This window comes from Pygocentrus nattereri, chromosome 20 (assembly GCF_015220715.1).
Source record: "Pygocentrus nattereri isolate fPygNat1 chromosome 20, fPygNat1.pri, whole genome shotgun sequence".
Lineage (NCBI taxonomy): Eukaryota > Metazoa > Chordata > Actinopteri > Characiformes > Serrasalmidae > Pygocentrus > Pygocentrus nattereri.
Window position 1 is genome coordinate 1,936,258 of NC_051230.1, and position 16,066 is coordinate 1,952,323.

At 43.1% G+C, this 16,066-nt stretch overlaps 1 protein-coding gene across 1 annotated transcript in view; it reads right to left on the reverse strand.

Annotated features, from left to right (window-relative positions):
- Positions 1–2,806: 2,806 nt before the first annotated feature.
- Positions 2,807–16,066, reverse strand: part of zdhhc8b (zinc finger DHHC-type palmitoyltransferase 8b) — a 93,890-nt gene continuing 80,630 nt past the window's right edge. The window contains exons 4-11 of the mRNA XM_037531329.1: positions 16,015–16,066; positions 15,660–15,762; positions 14,513–14,604; positions 11,998–12,130; positions 8,694–8,805; positions 7,358–7,467; positions 5,255–6,285; positions 2,807–3,535 (exon numbers count right to left, since the gene is read on the reverse strand). The exon at positions 16,015–16,066 is cut by the window's right edge and continues 121 nt beyond it. Coding sequence (XP_037387226.1) covers positions 3,376–3,535; positions 5,255–6,285; positions 7,358–7,467; positions 8,694–8,805; positions 11,998–12,130; positions 14,513–14,604; positions 15,660–15,762; positions 16,015–16,066 — 1,793 coding nt within the window. The 3' untranslated portion in view covers positions 2,807–3,375. The remainder of the gene's footprint in view (positions 3,536–5,254; positions 6,286–7,357; positions 7,468–8,693; positions 8,806–11,997; positions 12,131–14,512; positions 14,605–15,659; positions 15,763–16,014) is intronic.

Below are 16,066 nucleotides of genomic sequence, written 5' to 3' on the forward strand. Positions count from 1 at the left end.
AGATCACTGTGATCAATAGAAATAAAAGACAACAAATATAAACCTGGATGTCTGACAGTTGGCTGCAATCCTTCCGACTGTGAGGTGAAGAGCCGACACAGGTGAGCTTCACCTGCCGCAGGTGCTTTATCCTGCACCACTTCTGCAATACTGATATCCGATATGCAAATGAGCACTCCTGACCAATCACAGCTGTTTAGGTAATCCAATAAGAGGAAATCATCTTGGTCAAAACAAAGCTGACCCAATTAATTATTATTATTATTGTTATAATTATTATTATATTTTTAATATATTGTAAGGCAGACTGCATTTGCAATATGCAGCAATATTATCACAATATTGATATTCCTGTCCGTATCACGCAGCCCTGCACTTATTGGTCGTAATGGCTTTATTTGGATAAACTGTTTGATCTGGATAAACTAAACTTTGTAGCTGCTGCTGAAGTAAATCCCACTTAGTCAGTCTCAGAAAACTACTTCAGCCTTAAAATTGCTGGAATTTCAACATTAATATTAATTTTAATAATAATAACAGTAAGAATAGGAGGAAGAATTGCTCAATTAATACATGTATAACAAATACATGGAATATGAATGTTAATATTTGTTATATACTTACGATTGAGGCTGTAGTCAAATTATATTTGATGTTTATTATTATTATTACTATTATTATTATTACTATTAAGATTGCAATCATAACACTACAGCCTCAATTTTTTAATAATGATAATAATAATAATAATAATAATACGCAGACGTAATGTGCAACAATTTTTAATGTTGGTATTAGTTATAAATTCATGGTAATTGTGGCTAAAGTCACATTTGTATTGGGGTTTATTATAATTATGGTCGATATTATTCAATAGTTCTCAGTTTAACTGAGAATAAGAGCAACAGCGAATCATAAATTTGGAATTATTTTAATATTACCATTTTAAGAGTTTAGATTTACAGCAGCACCACCTACAGGCTAAAAACAGAAGTGCAGAAAGAAGAAGGACTGCGGCAGCTTGTTGACGTAGTGTTGATACTGGAAGGTAGTTTTCACACATTCATGATGGCAGAGAAATCAGTTACACCCAGAGTATAACTGAGCACCGTTTCAGTGGATTAGAGATATTAATAAACTGACACTAGGAATATTCAGCCCTTTTCATTTAAACGTGATGCTTTACAGTTTTTTTAAACCCCCAACTCCCGTGGTATGATATCTGAATAAAGGGACACAGTAAGGCCAGCTGGCAATCGTCTTCTGACCGACACGTAACGGACAACTTCACTGTTTTTCCACCTGATCTCCATCTGCTGCATCTCTACCGCAGACGATGATCTCAACACGTTTCCCTGAACGGGACAGAAAACCCACGCCTCGAAACTCGCTTATAATAGAAGTCAATGGGCAGAATTCCGCTGAGTTCTGTGTGAATCGGCGTAATCGGTTCTTTCAGTGGTGGACTGGTTTTCCGGGGGAGGAATTTCTCCAGCACAGTGTGCCCCACCTGGGTAAACACCCTACACTATACCAATAAGAGTCCTTGGGCAAGACTCCTAACACCACCTTCACCTATTACACTGTAGACTGGGGTTCAGTGCCCCGCCTGGGTAAACACCCTACACTATACCAATAAGAGTCCTTGGGCAAGACTCCTAACACCACCTTCACCTACTACGCTGTAGACTGGGGTTCAGTGCCCCACCTGGGTAAACACCCTACACTATACCAATAAGAGTCCTTGGGCAAGACTCCTAACACCACCTTCACCTACTACGCTGTAGACTGAGGTTCAGTGTCCCGCCTGGGTAAACACCCTACACTATACCAATAAGAGTCCTTGGGCAAGACTCCTAACACCACCTTCACCTACTACACTGTAGACTGGGGTTCAGTGCCCCGCCTGGGTAAACACCCTACACTATACCAATAAGAGTCCTTGGGCAAGACTCCTAACACCACCTTCACCTATTACACTGTAGACTGGGGTTCAGTGCCCCGCCTGGGTAAACACCCTACACTATACCAATAAGAGTCCTTGGGCAAGACTCCTAACACCACCTTCACCTACTACGCTGTAGACTGGGGTTCAGTGCCCCACCTGGGTAAACACCCTACACTATACCAATAAGAGTCCTTGGGCAAGACTCCTAACACCACCTTCACCTACTACGCTGTAGACTGAGGTTCAGTGTCCCGCCTGGGTAAACACCCTACACTATACCAATAAGAGTCCTTGGGCAAGACTCCTAACACCACCTTCACCTACTACACTGTAGACTGGGGTTCAGTGCCCCACCTGGGTAAACACCCTACACTATACCAATAAGAGTCCTTGGGCAAGACTCCTAACACCACCTTCACCTACTACGCTGTAGACTGGGGTTCAGTGCCCCACCTGGGTAAACACCCTACACTATACCAATAAGAGCCCTTGGGCAAGACTCCTAACACCACCTTCACCTACTACAGTGTAGACTGGGGTTCAGTGCCCCACCTGGGTAAACACCCTACACTATACCAATAAGAGTCCTTGGGCAAGACTCCTAACACCACCTTCACCTACTACGCTGTAGACTGAGGTTCAGTGCCCCACCTGGGTAAACACCCTACACTATACCAATAAGAGTCCTTGGGCAAGACTCCTAACACCACCTTCACCTACTACGCTGTAGACTGAGGTTCAGTGCCCCACCTGGGTAAACACCCTACACTATACCAATAAGAGTCCTTGGGCAAGACTCCTAACACCACCTTCACCTACTACACTGTAGACTGGGGTTCAGTGCCCCGCCTGGGTAAACACCCTACACTATACCAATAAGAGTCCTTGGGCAAGACTCCTTGATAGAGATGAATGGCTGGAGTCATTTAGTCACACATTTCAAACATTTACTCCTATAATTTAGAAGCTGCCCATCGACTTCTATTGTCACCGATTTTCAATTCAGCGGTTTTTTTCTTGTTGTTTATGAATTCAGGGAAACGCATTAAGATTATTATCTGCTAATCGTCCATCCGCTTACAGACAGAGATCAGGTCAGAAAGCGATGAAGTTTTCCTTTAAAACTCCTGATCATAAACATTTGACACACACACACAACCACACACACACACAACCACACACACACACACAGTAATGTTTCCACCCATCCCTTCAGTCACCAAAAGGGCAGAGACAGGCACAGTGAAAAAACCTTCTCTGATTGGACCAGCAGTCCTGCGTGAGAAAGGCTGTGATTGGTCGGTTACAGTGTTCTTTAACATCAGCGTAAAAAGAGAACTTTTCACTTTTTGCACAGACATTGTTGTTGCTGTCGCTGTCGTCGGTCGCCATGGCAGTGCTTCTTCACACAGGGATCGGTTACTCCATCACACTGAAATCTCATAGGTAGTCCCGCCCACTCCCGTCACCTTTTTGACGTTGGTATGTCTGCTGGGGCTGAGCGCAGTTCCGGAGGGCGCCCCTAGGTGGCAGTCTCGCGCCTGGCCTTGGGGCTGCCCATTAACTTTACCCTGACCCAGGTCCTCTCTACAAAAGAGGAAACAAATGTGAAAGGTTATTATTCGTATGATGATTAGTAACATCAACATTAATATCTACTCTGACTCGAACCTCAGAGACTCGAGACACGACACAGACTCGCAACACAGACCAGAGGCTTGACTGAGACTTGCAACCGAGAGACTCGGTACTCGATACTCGCCTCAGACTCGCACCACAGAGACTTCAGACTCAGACTTGGACTTGCACCTCAGAGACTAGAGATTCAGCTCTGACTCCAATCTCAGAGACTTCAGGCTCGACTCAGACTCGCACCTCAGAGATTTGAGATGTGACTCGCACCGAACAGACTCAAGACGTGACTCTGACTCACACCTCATAGACTCAGATCAGGCTTATGCCTCAGAGACACGAGAAGGACTCACACCTTTAGAAATTTGAGACTCGACTCAGACTTGCAACTCAGAGACTTGAGACTTGACTCAAACTCACACATAAGAAACTCGAGACTCGAAACTTAGAGACTTGAGACTTGAAGCAGACTCGTACCTCAGAGACTCAATACTTGACACACACTCACACCTTAGAGACTCGAGATTCGACTCAGACCTCAGAGACTTGAGACTCGACCCAGAGTTGCAACCCAGAGACTCAAGATTCGACTCGGACTTAAATCTCAGAGACTTGAGACTCAACTGAGACTCGGACTTCAGACACTTGAGACTCGACTCTGACTCACACCTCAGAGACTCAGATCAGGCTTATGCCTCAGAGACACGAGAAGGACTCACACCTTTAGAAATTTGAGACTCGACTCAGACTTGCAACTCAGAGACTTGAGACTTGACTCAAACTCACACATAAGAAACTCGAGACTCGAAACTTAGAGACTTGAGACTTGAAGCAGACTCGTACCTCAGAGACTCAATACTTGACACACACTCACACCTTAGAGACTCGAGATTCGACTCAGACCTCAGAGACTTGAGACTCGACCCAGAGTTGCAACCCAGAGACTCAAGATTCGACTCGGACTTAAATCTCAGAGACTTGAGACTCAACTGAGACTCGGACTTCAGACACTTGAGACTCGACTCTGACTCACACCTCAGAGACTCAGATCAGGCTTATGCCTCAGAGACACGAGAAGGACTCACACCTTTAGAAATTTGAGACTCGACTCAGACTTGCAACTCAGAGACTTGAGACTTGAGTCAAACTCACACATAAGAAACTTGAGACTTGAAACTTAGAGACTTGAGACTTGAAGCAGACTCGTACCTCAGAGACTCAATGCTTGACACACACTCACACCTTAGAGACTCGAGATTCGACTCGGACTCAAATCTCACAGACTTGAGACTCAACTGAGACTCGGACTTCAGACACTTGAGACTCGACTCTGACTCACACCTCAGAGACTCACCTCGCACCTTAGACTCAACTCAGACTCACAATCAAGTAACTCAGGATTACACTCAGACTCACACTGCAGAGATTCGAGACTCGATTTGGATTCGCATCTCAGAGACCAGGTCAGTATCAGTATCTGGTCAGCAGTATCTGGTCTGGTGGTCTCTGTTCACTGATGCTAGATGGGGCTGACAGTAACAGATGATCTACAGTCTATAGCTGTGAACAAACTGCACCTACACTGGATGTGTTTCTGATAAAATGGCCAGTGTATATACACACAAGGTAGGTGGACATAAGCTCCTCAGACATTCAGGCTACTGTCTTTCGTACCTCGTTCCTAAATGTGGAGACTCGGCCCTTTCCCGGGAGCTGATGAAGGAGACCTTCTGGTGTGAGTAGGATGGAGATCTGGGTACAGCTATTGGAGAATGGTGGGGTTGGTGGGCCGGAGAGCGATACTGGAGGTTCCCCCCTCCCCCTGCGTCCGTATGGAGGGAGGTAGTGGAAGTCCTGGGGGCTCGGACTAATGAGGACGCTGCGGACCGAAGCACGGGGGTCCGGGGAGTGTACCCCACCAATCCGACCCCTATTAGGTTGTCACGGGAGCCATACCCTCTGGACCCGGGCCCCCTTTGCCCGTCAGGGTAACACGGTCCAGGGGGGACTCGGCTACACCCGTCGAAAACGCCCGAATCGTTAGCGTAGTTACCCGGGCCGTGGCGGTTTATGAGCTTTTCTCTTGCTTCCATTTCCTTCCTCTCCTGGATGGATGCCATGATGGTTTTGGAGAGATTGTCGTAGCGGACGGGCGACGGATCTCTCTCTCTTTCTCTCTCTTGCTCTCTTTCTCTCAGATGAGGCGAATGGCGCCCGTATATTAGCCCGGTACGAACAGGGCTATATGGGGACACGATGGTTTGCCCCTGCAGTTCAGGCCCACGCACATGGCACATTTTCGTGGGCAGAAAAGGTGAATGGAAACCCATGGTTGGAACACCTGGATGGGTCGCGCACTCGCCAGCAGAGGGCGCTATACTGGGAGTCAGCAGGCTGTCATAGGATAAGCTCCCATTGCGGTTTGAAAGAGTCCCGGGTGAAAATACGCCCCTGTGTGGCGTGGAGATGACCGGGTCAGGTTTCCTGCCCCCTAGTGGCGAGTGCTCAGGTCTGTGGCCGCCCTGTTTGAGGCTGAGGGAGCGTGGGGTGGTGCTGATCGAATCCAGCTGGAACGGAGATGACTGGAAGGTGCGGTGAAGCGGAGCAGTGCCGTAATCCGGCAGGTCCAGGTTGGGTTCAGAGCGGTAGTCGTGACCTCTTTCCTCCAAGATCGCAGACGATTTGGAGTCTTCTGACATCATGATCTGAGGAGGAACAACGAGAACAGAGACCAGAAGATCCACAATCAGATTCACTTCACAGGTAAATATGCCTGGATGTATTAAGAATTTTTCTGAAATTGGAAGGGAAGAGAACAAGAGAGGAGAAAAGAAGAGAGGAGAAGAGAGGAGAAGAAAAGAGAGAAGAGTAGAAGAAAAAGATGAAAGGAGAAGAGAAGAGAAGAGAGGAGAGAGAACAAGAAAAGAGAAGAGAGGAAAAGAGAACAGAAGAGAGGAGAAGAGAGAAGAGTAGAAGAAAAAGATGAAATTAGAAGAGAAGAGAGGAGAGGAGAGAGAACAAGAGAAGAGAGGAAAAGAGAACAGAAGAGAGGAGAAGAGAAGAGAGAAGAGAAGAAAGAGAGAAAAGGAGAAGAGAAGAGAGGAGAACAAGAGAGGAGAAAAGAGGAGAGGAGAAGAAAAGAGAGAAGAGTAGAGGAGAAAAAAGATGAAAGGAGAAGAGAAGAGAGGAGAGGAAAGGAGAGAACAAGAGAAGATTGAAAAGAAGGGAGGAGAGTAAGGGAGGAAAAGAAGAGAAGAGGAGAAGAGAGGGGAAGAGACAGAAGATGACTGAAGAGAAGTAAGGGAGGAAAGGAGAAGAGAAGAGTGAACAGGAGAGAAGACAAGAAGAAAAGGAGAGAAAAAGGAGGAGAAGAGAAGAAAGGAGAGTAGAAGAGAACTGAGACAAGAACTTTCGGTACCTGATACATTAATATAAAAAAATTAGATTAAAATATAATAATATAAATGATTTTCAGGTGACGCCGATGTTACACGTCAAAAAAGCCACTTCAAATGAACAAAATAAAATCAGTTTACATGCATTAAAATAAATAAAGATGAAATAAAATTAAAAATAATAATAATAACAAATCCAGTGAATGTTATTGGACCAACACACCACTTTATTCACACTAATACTGGACGGATTCTATTGGTCCATCTGTGATGAAGCGTAAAGGTAACTGGTGTTAAATGAGACGGCTCTAAAAAGAAGGAGCTGTTTTTAAACGTGAGCAACCTGAGCCGTGTTCAGGATTAACCGAAGCGCCGCTCTCACCTTCTCCCCCGTCGCGTGGTAATGCACTTTCGGTATGGTGCCGAAGGAGGGTCTGTATCTGTACACGGCCGGGGTGGGGGGGTTGGTGGGCTTGCTGGAGATGGAGCTCTCTGGAAAGCATGAAAAAGACATTAATCAGGTTGAATCGTGAAAGGATGCTGCATCATAACTCACCACCAGAGGGCAGCAGCAGAAAGGATTTAAAAGGGGGAGGACAATGTGACTCATGGTTCTGCAGTGAAAAGAAGACGAGTCACAATTTAACAGTGAATCACGAGCAAAATGGGTTTTCACTACACACTCGATCACAATAACCTCCACGCTGGGATGAGCTGCACAACCATAAACATCTGACGCTGCGGCTGCTCCTCAACATCTCAGAGCTCCTCCAGCGTTGCCTCTGAAACGAAGGAGTTAGTACTGAGTCTGAGCTGCAGTAACAGCCTCGACTCTTCCAGGAAGGCTTTACTCTAGACGTTGAACATTGCTGTGAGGGTTTGATTGAGCATTAGTGAGGTCAGGTACTGATCAGTTCTGGATCACCGACTCATCCCAAAGGTACTGGATGGAGCTCCATCACTCCAGAGAACCCAGTTCCTCTGCTCCACAGCCCGATGCTGGGCACTCGATAGTTAAGCTGGATGTGCTATCGGGATCAATAAGGTCTAATCCTGGTCACTTCCCATCTGTCCGGTTCCTTCATGAGGAGCTCTGCGAATCAGGTGATGCACACTCTTAAAAAATACGGCTCTTCAAGGGTTCTTCAGCAAAGATAATGAACCGGACCACGAACTCTCAAAGACGCTTTGGCATGATTAAAAGGTTCTGTAGATTGATGGACAGCGTGCTGTATATGGTTCTATATGAAACCTTTTGAAAAAGGGTTCAACGTAGCACCAAAAGGGTTCTGCTACTGCTACGACGTCAAGCTTATAACCATAGACGAACTCTTTTTAGTGCTACACAGAACCGCTTTCACAAAGGCTCTATATAGAACTGCTTTCTTTACTAAAGAACCCATGAAGAACCATCTTTAGGTGTGTATTTGATAACATTTGCGAACTAGCCAGCGTGAGATGTCAGTGAGTCAGATCGTGACCATAGGCCAAGGTAGGTGGGAACAGCGCCCCCTTTTACAATGGGTACACCACTACAGGTACAAAAGGGGAGGCGGTTAAGAGGTTAACTGCTAAAAGAGGACGAGTATGTTTACAGTTGGGATGCTCTCCAGTGCCAGTTGTCAGCTCGGAGTGTAACACTCTGGTGTCTTCATGGGTTATTTTTGTGTGATGTTAATAATATTAACAGTAACCGAGGCCGTGTTGGAGCTGCTTGCCTTCGCTGGACGTGAGCTGGCTCTGAAGCTGGTTATGGCGCTCAGCTTTGGGTGGAAGAGGCGGCTGGGTGTCCGTGTTCTTCTCCCCGAGACCATCCAGACTGATCTTAGACTGAAAGAGAAACACAGTCACTGCGTTCACATTCAGTCACACAGGTTTATTACATCACTATACACAACGAAACTACACCAACACTTAAAACTACACACTGCAGATTCATACTGGATTAAAATCCCTCCACAATTATTACAGTCAGACTGTAAAACTACACACACTGCAGATTCACACTGGATTAAAATCACTCCACAATTATTACAGTCAGACTGTAAAACTACACACTGCAGATTCATACTGGATTAAAATCACTCCACAATTATTACAGTCAGACTGTAAAACTACACACTGCAGATTCATACTGGATTAAAATCGCTCCACAATTATTACAGTCAGACTGTAAAACTACACACTGCAGATTCATACTGGATTAAAATCGCTCCACAATTATTACAGTCAGACTGTAAAACTACACACTGCAGATTCATACTGGATTAAAATCACTCCACAATAATTACAGTCAGACTGTAAAACTACACACTGCAGATTCATACTGGATTAAAATCACTCCACAATTATTACAGTCAGACTGTAAAACTACACACTGCAGATTCATACTGGATTAAAATCACTCCACAATTATTACAGTCAGACTGTAAAACTACACACGCTGCAGATTCATACTGGATTAAAATCACTCCACAATTATTACAGTCAGACTGTAAAACTACACACTGCAGATTCATACTGGATTAAAATCACTCCACAATTATTACAGTCAGACTGTAAAACTACACACTGCAGATTCATACTGGATTAAAATCACTCCACAATTATTACAGTCAGACTGTAAAACTACACACACTGCAGATTCATACTGGATTAAAATCACTCCACAATTATTACAGTCAGACTGTAAAACTACACACTGCAGATTCATACTGGATTAAAATCACTCCACAATTATTACAGTCAGACTGTAAAACTACACACACTGCAGATTCATACTGGATTAAAATCACTCCACAATTATTACAGTCAGACTGTAAAACTACACACGCTGCAGATTCATACTGGATTAAAATCACTCCACAATTATTACAGTCAGACCGTAAAACTACACACTGCAGATTCATACTGGATTAAAATCACTCCACAATTATTACTGTCAGACTGTAAAACTACACACTGCAGATTCATACTGGATTAAAATCACTCCACAATTATTACAGTCAGACTGTAAAACTACACGCTGCAGATTCATACTGGATTAAAATCACTCCACAATTATTACAGTCAGACTGTAAAACTACACACGCTGCAGATTCATACTGGATTAAAATCACTCCACAATTATTACAGTCAGACTGTAAAACTACACACTGCAGATTCATACTGGATTAAAATCACTCCACAATTATTACAGTCAGACTGTAAAACTACACACTGCAGATTCATACTGGATTAAAATCACTCCACAATTATTACAGTCAGACTGTAAAACTACACACTGCAGATTCATACTGGATTAAAATCACTCCACAATTATTACAGTCAGACTGTAAAACTACACGCTGCAGATTCATACTGGATTAAAATCACTCCACAATTATTACAGTCAGACTGTAAAACTACACGCTGCAGATTCATACTGGATTAAAATCCCTCCACAATTATTACAGTCAGACTGTAAAACTACACACTGCAGATTCATACTGGATTAAAATCACTCCACAATTATTACAGTCAGACTGTAAAACTACACACTGCAGATTCATACTGGATTAAAATCACTCCACAATTATTACCGTCAGACTGTAAAAATACACACACTGCAGATTCATACTGGATTAAAATCACTCCACAATTATTACAGTCAGACTGTAAAACTACACACTGCAGATTCATACTGGATTAAAATCACTCCACAATTATTACCATCAGACTGTAAAACTACACACTGCAGATTCATACTGGATTAAAATCACTCCACAATTATTACAGTCAGACTGTAAAACTACACACTGCAGATTCATACTGGATTAAAATCACTCCACAATTATTACAGTCAGACTGTAAAACTACACACTGCAGATTCATACTGGATTAAAATCACTCCACAATTATTACCATCAGACTGTAAAACTACACACTGCAGATTCATACTGGATTAAAATCCCTCCACAATTATTACAGTCAGACTGTAAAACTACACACACTGCAGATTCATACTGGATTAAAATCACTCCACAATTATTACAGTCAGACTGTAAAACTACACACTGCAGATTCATACTGGATTAAAATCACTCCACAATTATTACAGTCAGACTGTAAAACTACACACTGCAGATTCATACTGGATTAAAATCATTCCACAATTATTACAGTCAGACTGTAAAACTACACACACTGCAGATTCATACTGGATTAAAATCTCTCCACAATTATTACAGTCAGACTGTAAAACTACACACTGCAGATTCATACTGGATTAAAATCACTCCACAATTATTACAGTCAGACTGTAAAACTACACACGCTGCAGATTCATACTGGATTAAAATCACTCCACAATTATTACAGTCAGACTGTAAAACTACACGCTGCAGATTCATACTGGATTAAAATCACTCCACAATTATTACAGTCAGACTGTAAAACTACACGCTGCAGATTCATACTGGATTAAAATCACTCCACAATTATTACAGTCAGACTGTAAAACTACACACACTGCAGATTCATACTGGATTAAAATCTCTCCACAATTATTACAGTCAGACTGTAAAACTACACACTGCAGATTCATACTGGATTAAAATCACTCCACAATTATTACAGTCAGACCGTAAAACTACACACTGCAGATTCATACTGGATTAAAATCGCTCCACAATTATTACAGTCAGACTGTAAAACTACACACTGCAGATTCATACTGGATTAAAATCACTCCACAATTATTACAGTCAGACTGTAAAACTACACACTGCAGATTCATACTGGATTAAAATCATTCCACAATTATTACAGTCAGACTGTAAAACTACACACGCTGCAGATTCATACTGGATTAAAATCACTCCACAATTATTACAGTCAGACTGTAAAACTACACACTGCAGATTCATACTGGATTAAAATCATTCCACAATTATTACAGTCAGACCGTAAAACTACACACTGCAGATTCATACTGGATTAAAATCACTCCACAATTATTACCATCAGACTGTAAAAACTCACTTTTGTTCTTAGGATGCTGCCGTGGACTCCATTGTCACTGAGTTTGACGGTGACGTTCCGGTCGGACAGTGCAGGTCGGAGGAATGGAGGTTTGATGGGAATAGCCAGTTTCTTCTTTGGGTCGACCATATACCTACAAAAACACAGCAGGGCATTAGAGCTACGTACACGTCCACAAACTCCTAATTAAATTACATTGTACTTTATTTTACACGTGTTTCACAAACGAACACCCAAAATACGCTCATTTCGACAATATTCACTGCAAGCACTGAAGAGACGCCCAATATTTAAAGGGCCCATAGCCTACGTTTTTTTTTTTTTTTTTTGCATTTTGATATTTTCCCTTCTCTTTTGAAGCTTGTGTAGTTTTATTCATCAAAAACAACAGTCATCGTGTTTTTTAACACGGTCACTTGAACAGAACTAAACAAGCTGATTTTGTCACTGTGCCTTTAAGAAACTGCTGCAGTCTCAAAGGGTGGGGCTAAACGGCTGTAGGCTAAAAGAAGTGGAGCTAAACGGTTGTAGGCTGAGTGGGTGGGGCTACACTGCGGTAGACTGAGTGTTTGGGGCTAAACTTTTGTAGGCTGAGTGGGTGGGGCTAAATTGCTCTAGGCTGAATGGGTGGAGCTAAACTGCTGTAGGCTGAGTGGTGGAGCTAAACTGCTGTAGGCTGAGTGGTGGAGCTAAACAGCTGAAGGCTGAATGGGTGGGGCTAAATTGCTCTAGGCTGAATGGGTGGAGCTAAACTGCTGAAGGCTGAAGTGCTGTAGTGTGGATTTTTGAGTGAACTGTCACTTTAAAAGAGCCCGGCCTGCTTTTACACGGTGCTAAAACGAGCCCCCCTGACTCCCCCCGAGCTCTGAGTGCATTTAGAGCATTTAATTTCTCTCTCTCTGTCTCTCGGCCTCTCTCTCGGTCTCTCGCCCCCTCCATTGTTCTACCCGACAATTAAAACCCTTCAACACATCTGTTTTCCATTCTGGAGGGCGTGCGTGTGAAAGGGAGAGTGTTCCCAGGTTGAGGCAACACAGGACACACAAACAGTCCCAACAGACATCCATTGTTTTCCTAAATCCTCCCATTAGGAGCCTCTACAGACCAAACAGGGCTTTTCATCTGCCATTCATACTCGAAAACCTGGAACGCTGCTCTTTCCTAGGAGTTTGATATAGTATGTAAATATTGTTAAAGGGCCCATATCAAGGAAAACGGCCTGTTCTTTGCTTTTTCAAACTGTACATTCACTCTCCGGCCCTCACGTGGAATATAAGCCTGTTTTGATTTTTTTTATGATGTCATGAATATTAACACATTTACATACAGCAGTTTAGACCCACCCATTCACTTACATATATCAGTCTTAAAGGCACAGTAACACAAACAGCCTCTTTATTTTTAAGGCAGGGGTCGGCGATATGAGGCTGTTTTACTGCCCTGTTGCGGCTCCACAGCTGAATTAGATTAAGATTAGATTAAGATTAAGTGTCCCTGATTAGTCCCACAACGGAGAAATGTCACCTCCACATTTAACCCATCCGTGAAGTGAAACACCACATACACAGTAGTGAATACACACACACTAGGGGGCAGTGAGTACATTTGCCCGGAGCAGTGGGCAGCCCTATCTGCAGTGCCCGGGGAGCAGTTGGGGTTTAGGTGCCCTGCTCAAAGACACCTCAGTCATGTGCTGTCGGCTTTTCCGGTCACAGGGCCGGTTTCCTAACCTCCAGCCCACAACTGCCCACGTTCTGCCCCAGATTAGTAGGTAAAACTAAAATAATCCTCCTCTACAGTAAAATAAAGCTCTGCTGATCCTTCAACACAGTTTAACAGTAAATGGTAGCACTGCTATAAAGAACCCCTGTCCTTACTCTAGAACCCTAAAATAACCATTTTTTAAAGAGTGTACATTTCTGTTGTGCTCAGCTGTTTTATGCACCAAATTGGCCATAATTCATTTTTACACGTTGATTTTTCTCTTTATTCTTCCATATAGAAATTCAGATTACATGTAGGATTACTCTCCTTATTAAAGGACCCATGAAGAAATCATTTTGTATACGTGTATATTTTAATATTGGTATATTGTGTATAGTAATATGTAGTAGTATAGTATGTATGGTATGTAGTTATGTATGGTAATGCACAGTAATGTGCAGTAAAGCGTAGGAATGTAATGTATAATAATACAAGTAAAGTAATGTATAATAATGTACTGTAACATACAGTAATGGTTAGGTTAATAATATAGAGTACAGCAAAGTAATGTGTGGGAATGTCTAGTTATGTGCATCAGTATATGAAGTAATGAATAATACTGGACAGTGAAGTGCAGTAATGTATAATAATGTGTGGTAGGTTGTTCAGTTAAAGTGTAAAAGACAGAAAATAAAGGCAGCTGTCTGTGCTAGAATGACTCATAGAAGGTGTGGTCAGATACAGAGTGTGTGTGTGTGTGTGTGTGTGTGTGTGTGTGTGTGTGTGTGTGTGTGTGTGTGTGTGTACGTACCTTGGAGCTAAAGGACTGCAGAGAACATGCTTCACGTTGCCACAGCAACCTCGAGTGAAAGGGTTCACTCCCCCACGGAACTTCCCCGTCACCTGAGAGAGAGAGCGAGAGAGAGAGAGGAACCATAAGCACTCCAAGAACCCTTTTGCATGATTAAATGTTCCGTATAAGACCCAAAAGTGTTCTTCTACTGTTACGATGTGAAGCTTGTTGCGACAGAAGTGAGAGTGACAGAGGGAGTGAGAGACACAGAGAGAGAGTGTGATAAAAGAGACGTGAGAGAGTAAGGAGATAGAGGAGAGAGAGATGAGTGAAAGAGGGAGAAAATGAGGAAGAACTCAATTCAGATTTAAAATCCGATTCAGATTGAGATTTAAAATCTGATTCAGATTTAAATTCAGATTCAGAATTAAAATCCAATTCAGATTTAAAATCTGATTCAGATTTAAAATCCAATTTAGATTTAAATTCAGATTCAGATTCTGACTTAAATTCAGGTTTGGTTTGAACTGCTGTAAGTCATCAAAGCAAGCCGGGATGGTTTAATATTAACAGAGATCATGTTGAAGACAGAAAGACACAGTAATTATAAACAGTAATTAAAAACAGCATTATATAAAACTGGGTTTAAAATAACGAAGTGAGAGTGAGGAGTCCGTCAGAGTTGTTGGGTGGTTCTGGGGTGTCTGACTGATATTCAGATATCAGATGTGCTGCACATGTTCCTTCAGCGTTTGTTGTATGTTGATCAGTGAATCTGAGGGGCCAGAGAACGCCTAGATCGTTAGTTCATTGTTAAATAACTGTAACCCAAACTGGCCGTTATTTACTCCTAAATCCGACAAAACGTCAACAGCACGGACACCTGTAGCAGACCTTGAAATACTACATGAGTACTAGTGTCCCTTTGTCCCAATTCCCTGACGCAGGAACAGAATTAACCAGCTTTTCATTTTGTTCTAGCTGGATTAGGAACGCTATGTTGGGATTAGAACGGAACTGTCAGAGTATCGGTTCTGCTCAGCGTAACTGACTGGTTATTTATTCGGTTTCTGAGCCCTGCTGTGTTAATGACAACCTCGGACGTGAGGGGATAACTGCGTGAATGTTTAATTATCAGGCTCTGTTCATGGAACCGGGTTCTCACCTGTTCATTAGTAGTGCGCCCTCTGGCCACCAGCACCATGTGGAACCCTGTGAGACCCATAACGGGGATGAAGAACAGACCGGCTATACACATCACCACCAGTCTGGAGAGACAGAGTTAAAGAACACAGGCAGACTCCACCGCCTCTCTCAACACATACCTGCTGTACCTCATTACATTCATTTGCATATAACACAAATTTGCATATTCCGTCCCACAGCAATCAGATTTCCGTCTGACTAACTGAAGACACATTGGACTACCAGGTGTAAATGCATGTGTCTGAATATTCCCCTCACTGTATCTATTGCTTTGTTTGTAGGGACTACGTTCGCTCTCAGCAGTGGAAGGATACGTGACGGTGGTGTGCAGAGCGCTGAGCGTTTCCAGGTGGTGTAAAACGAAGA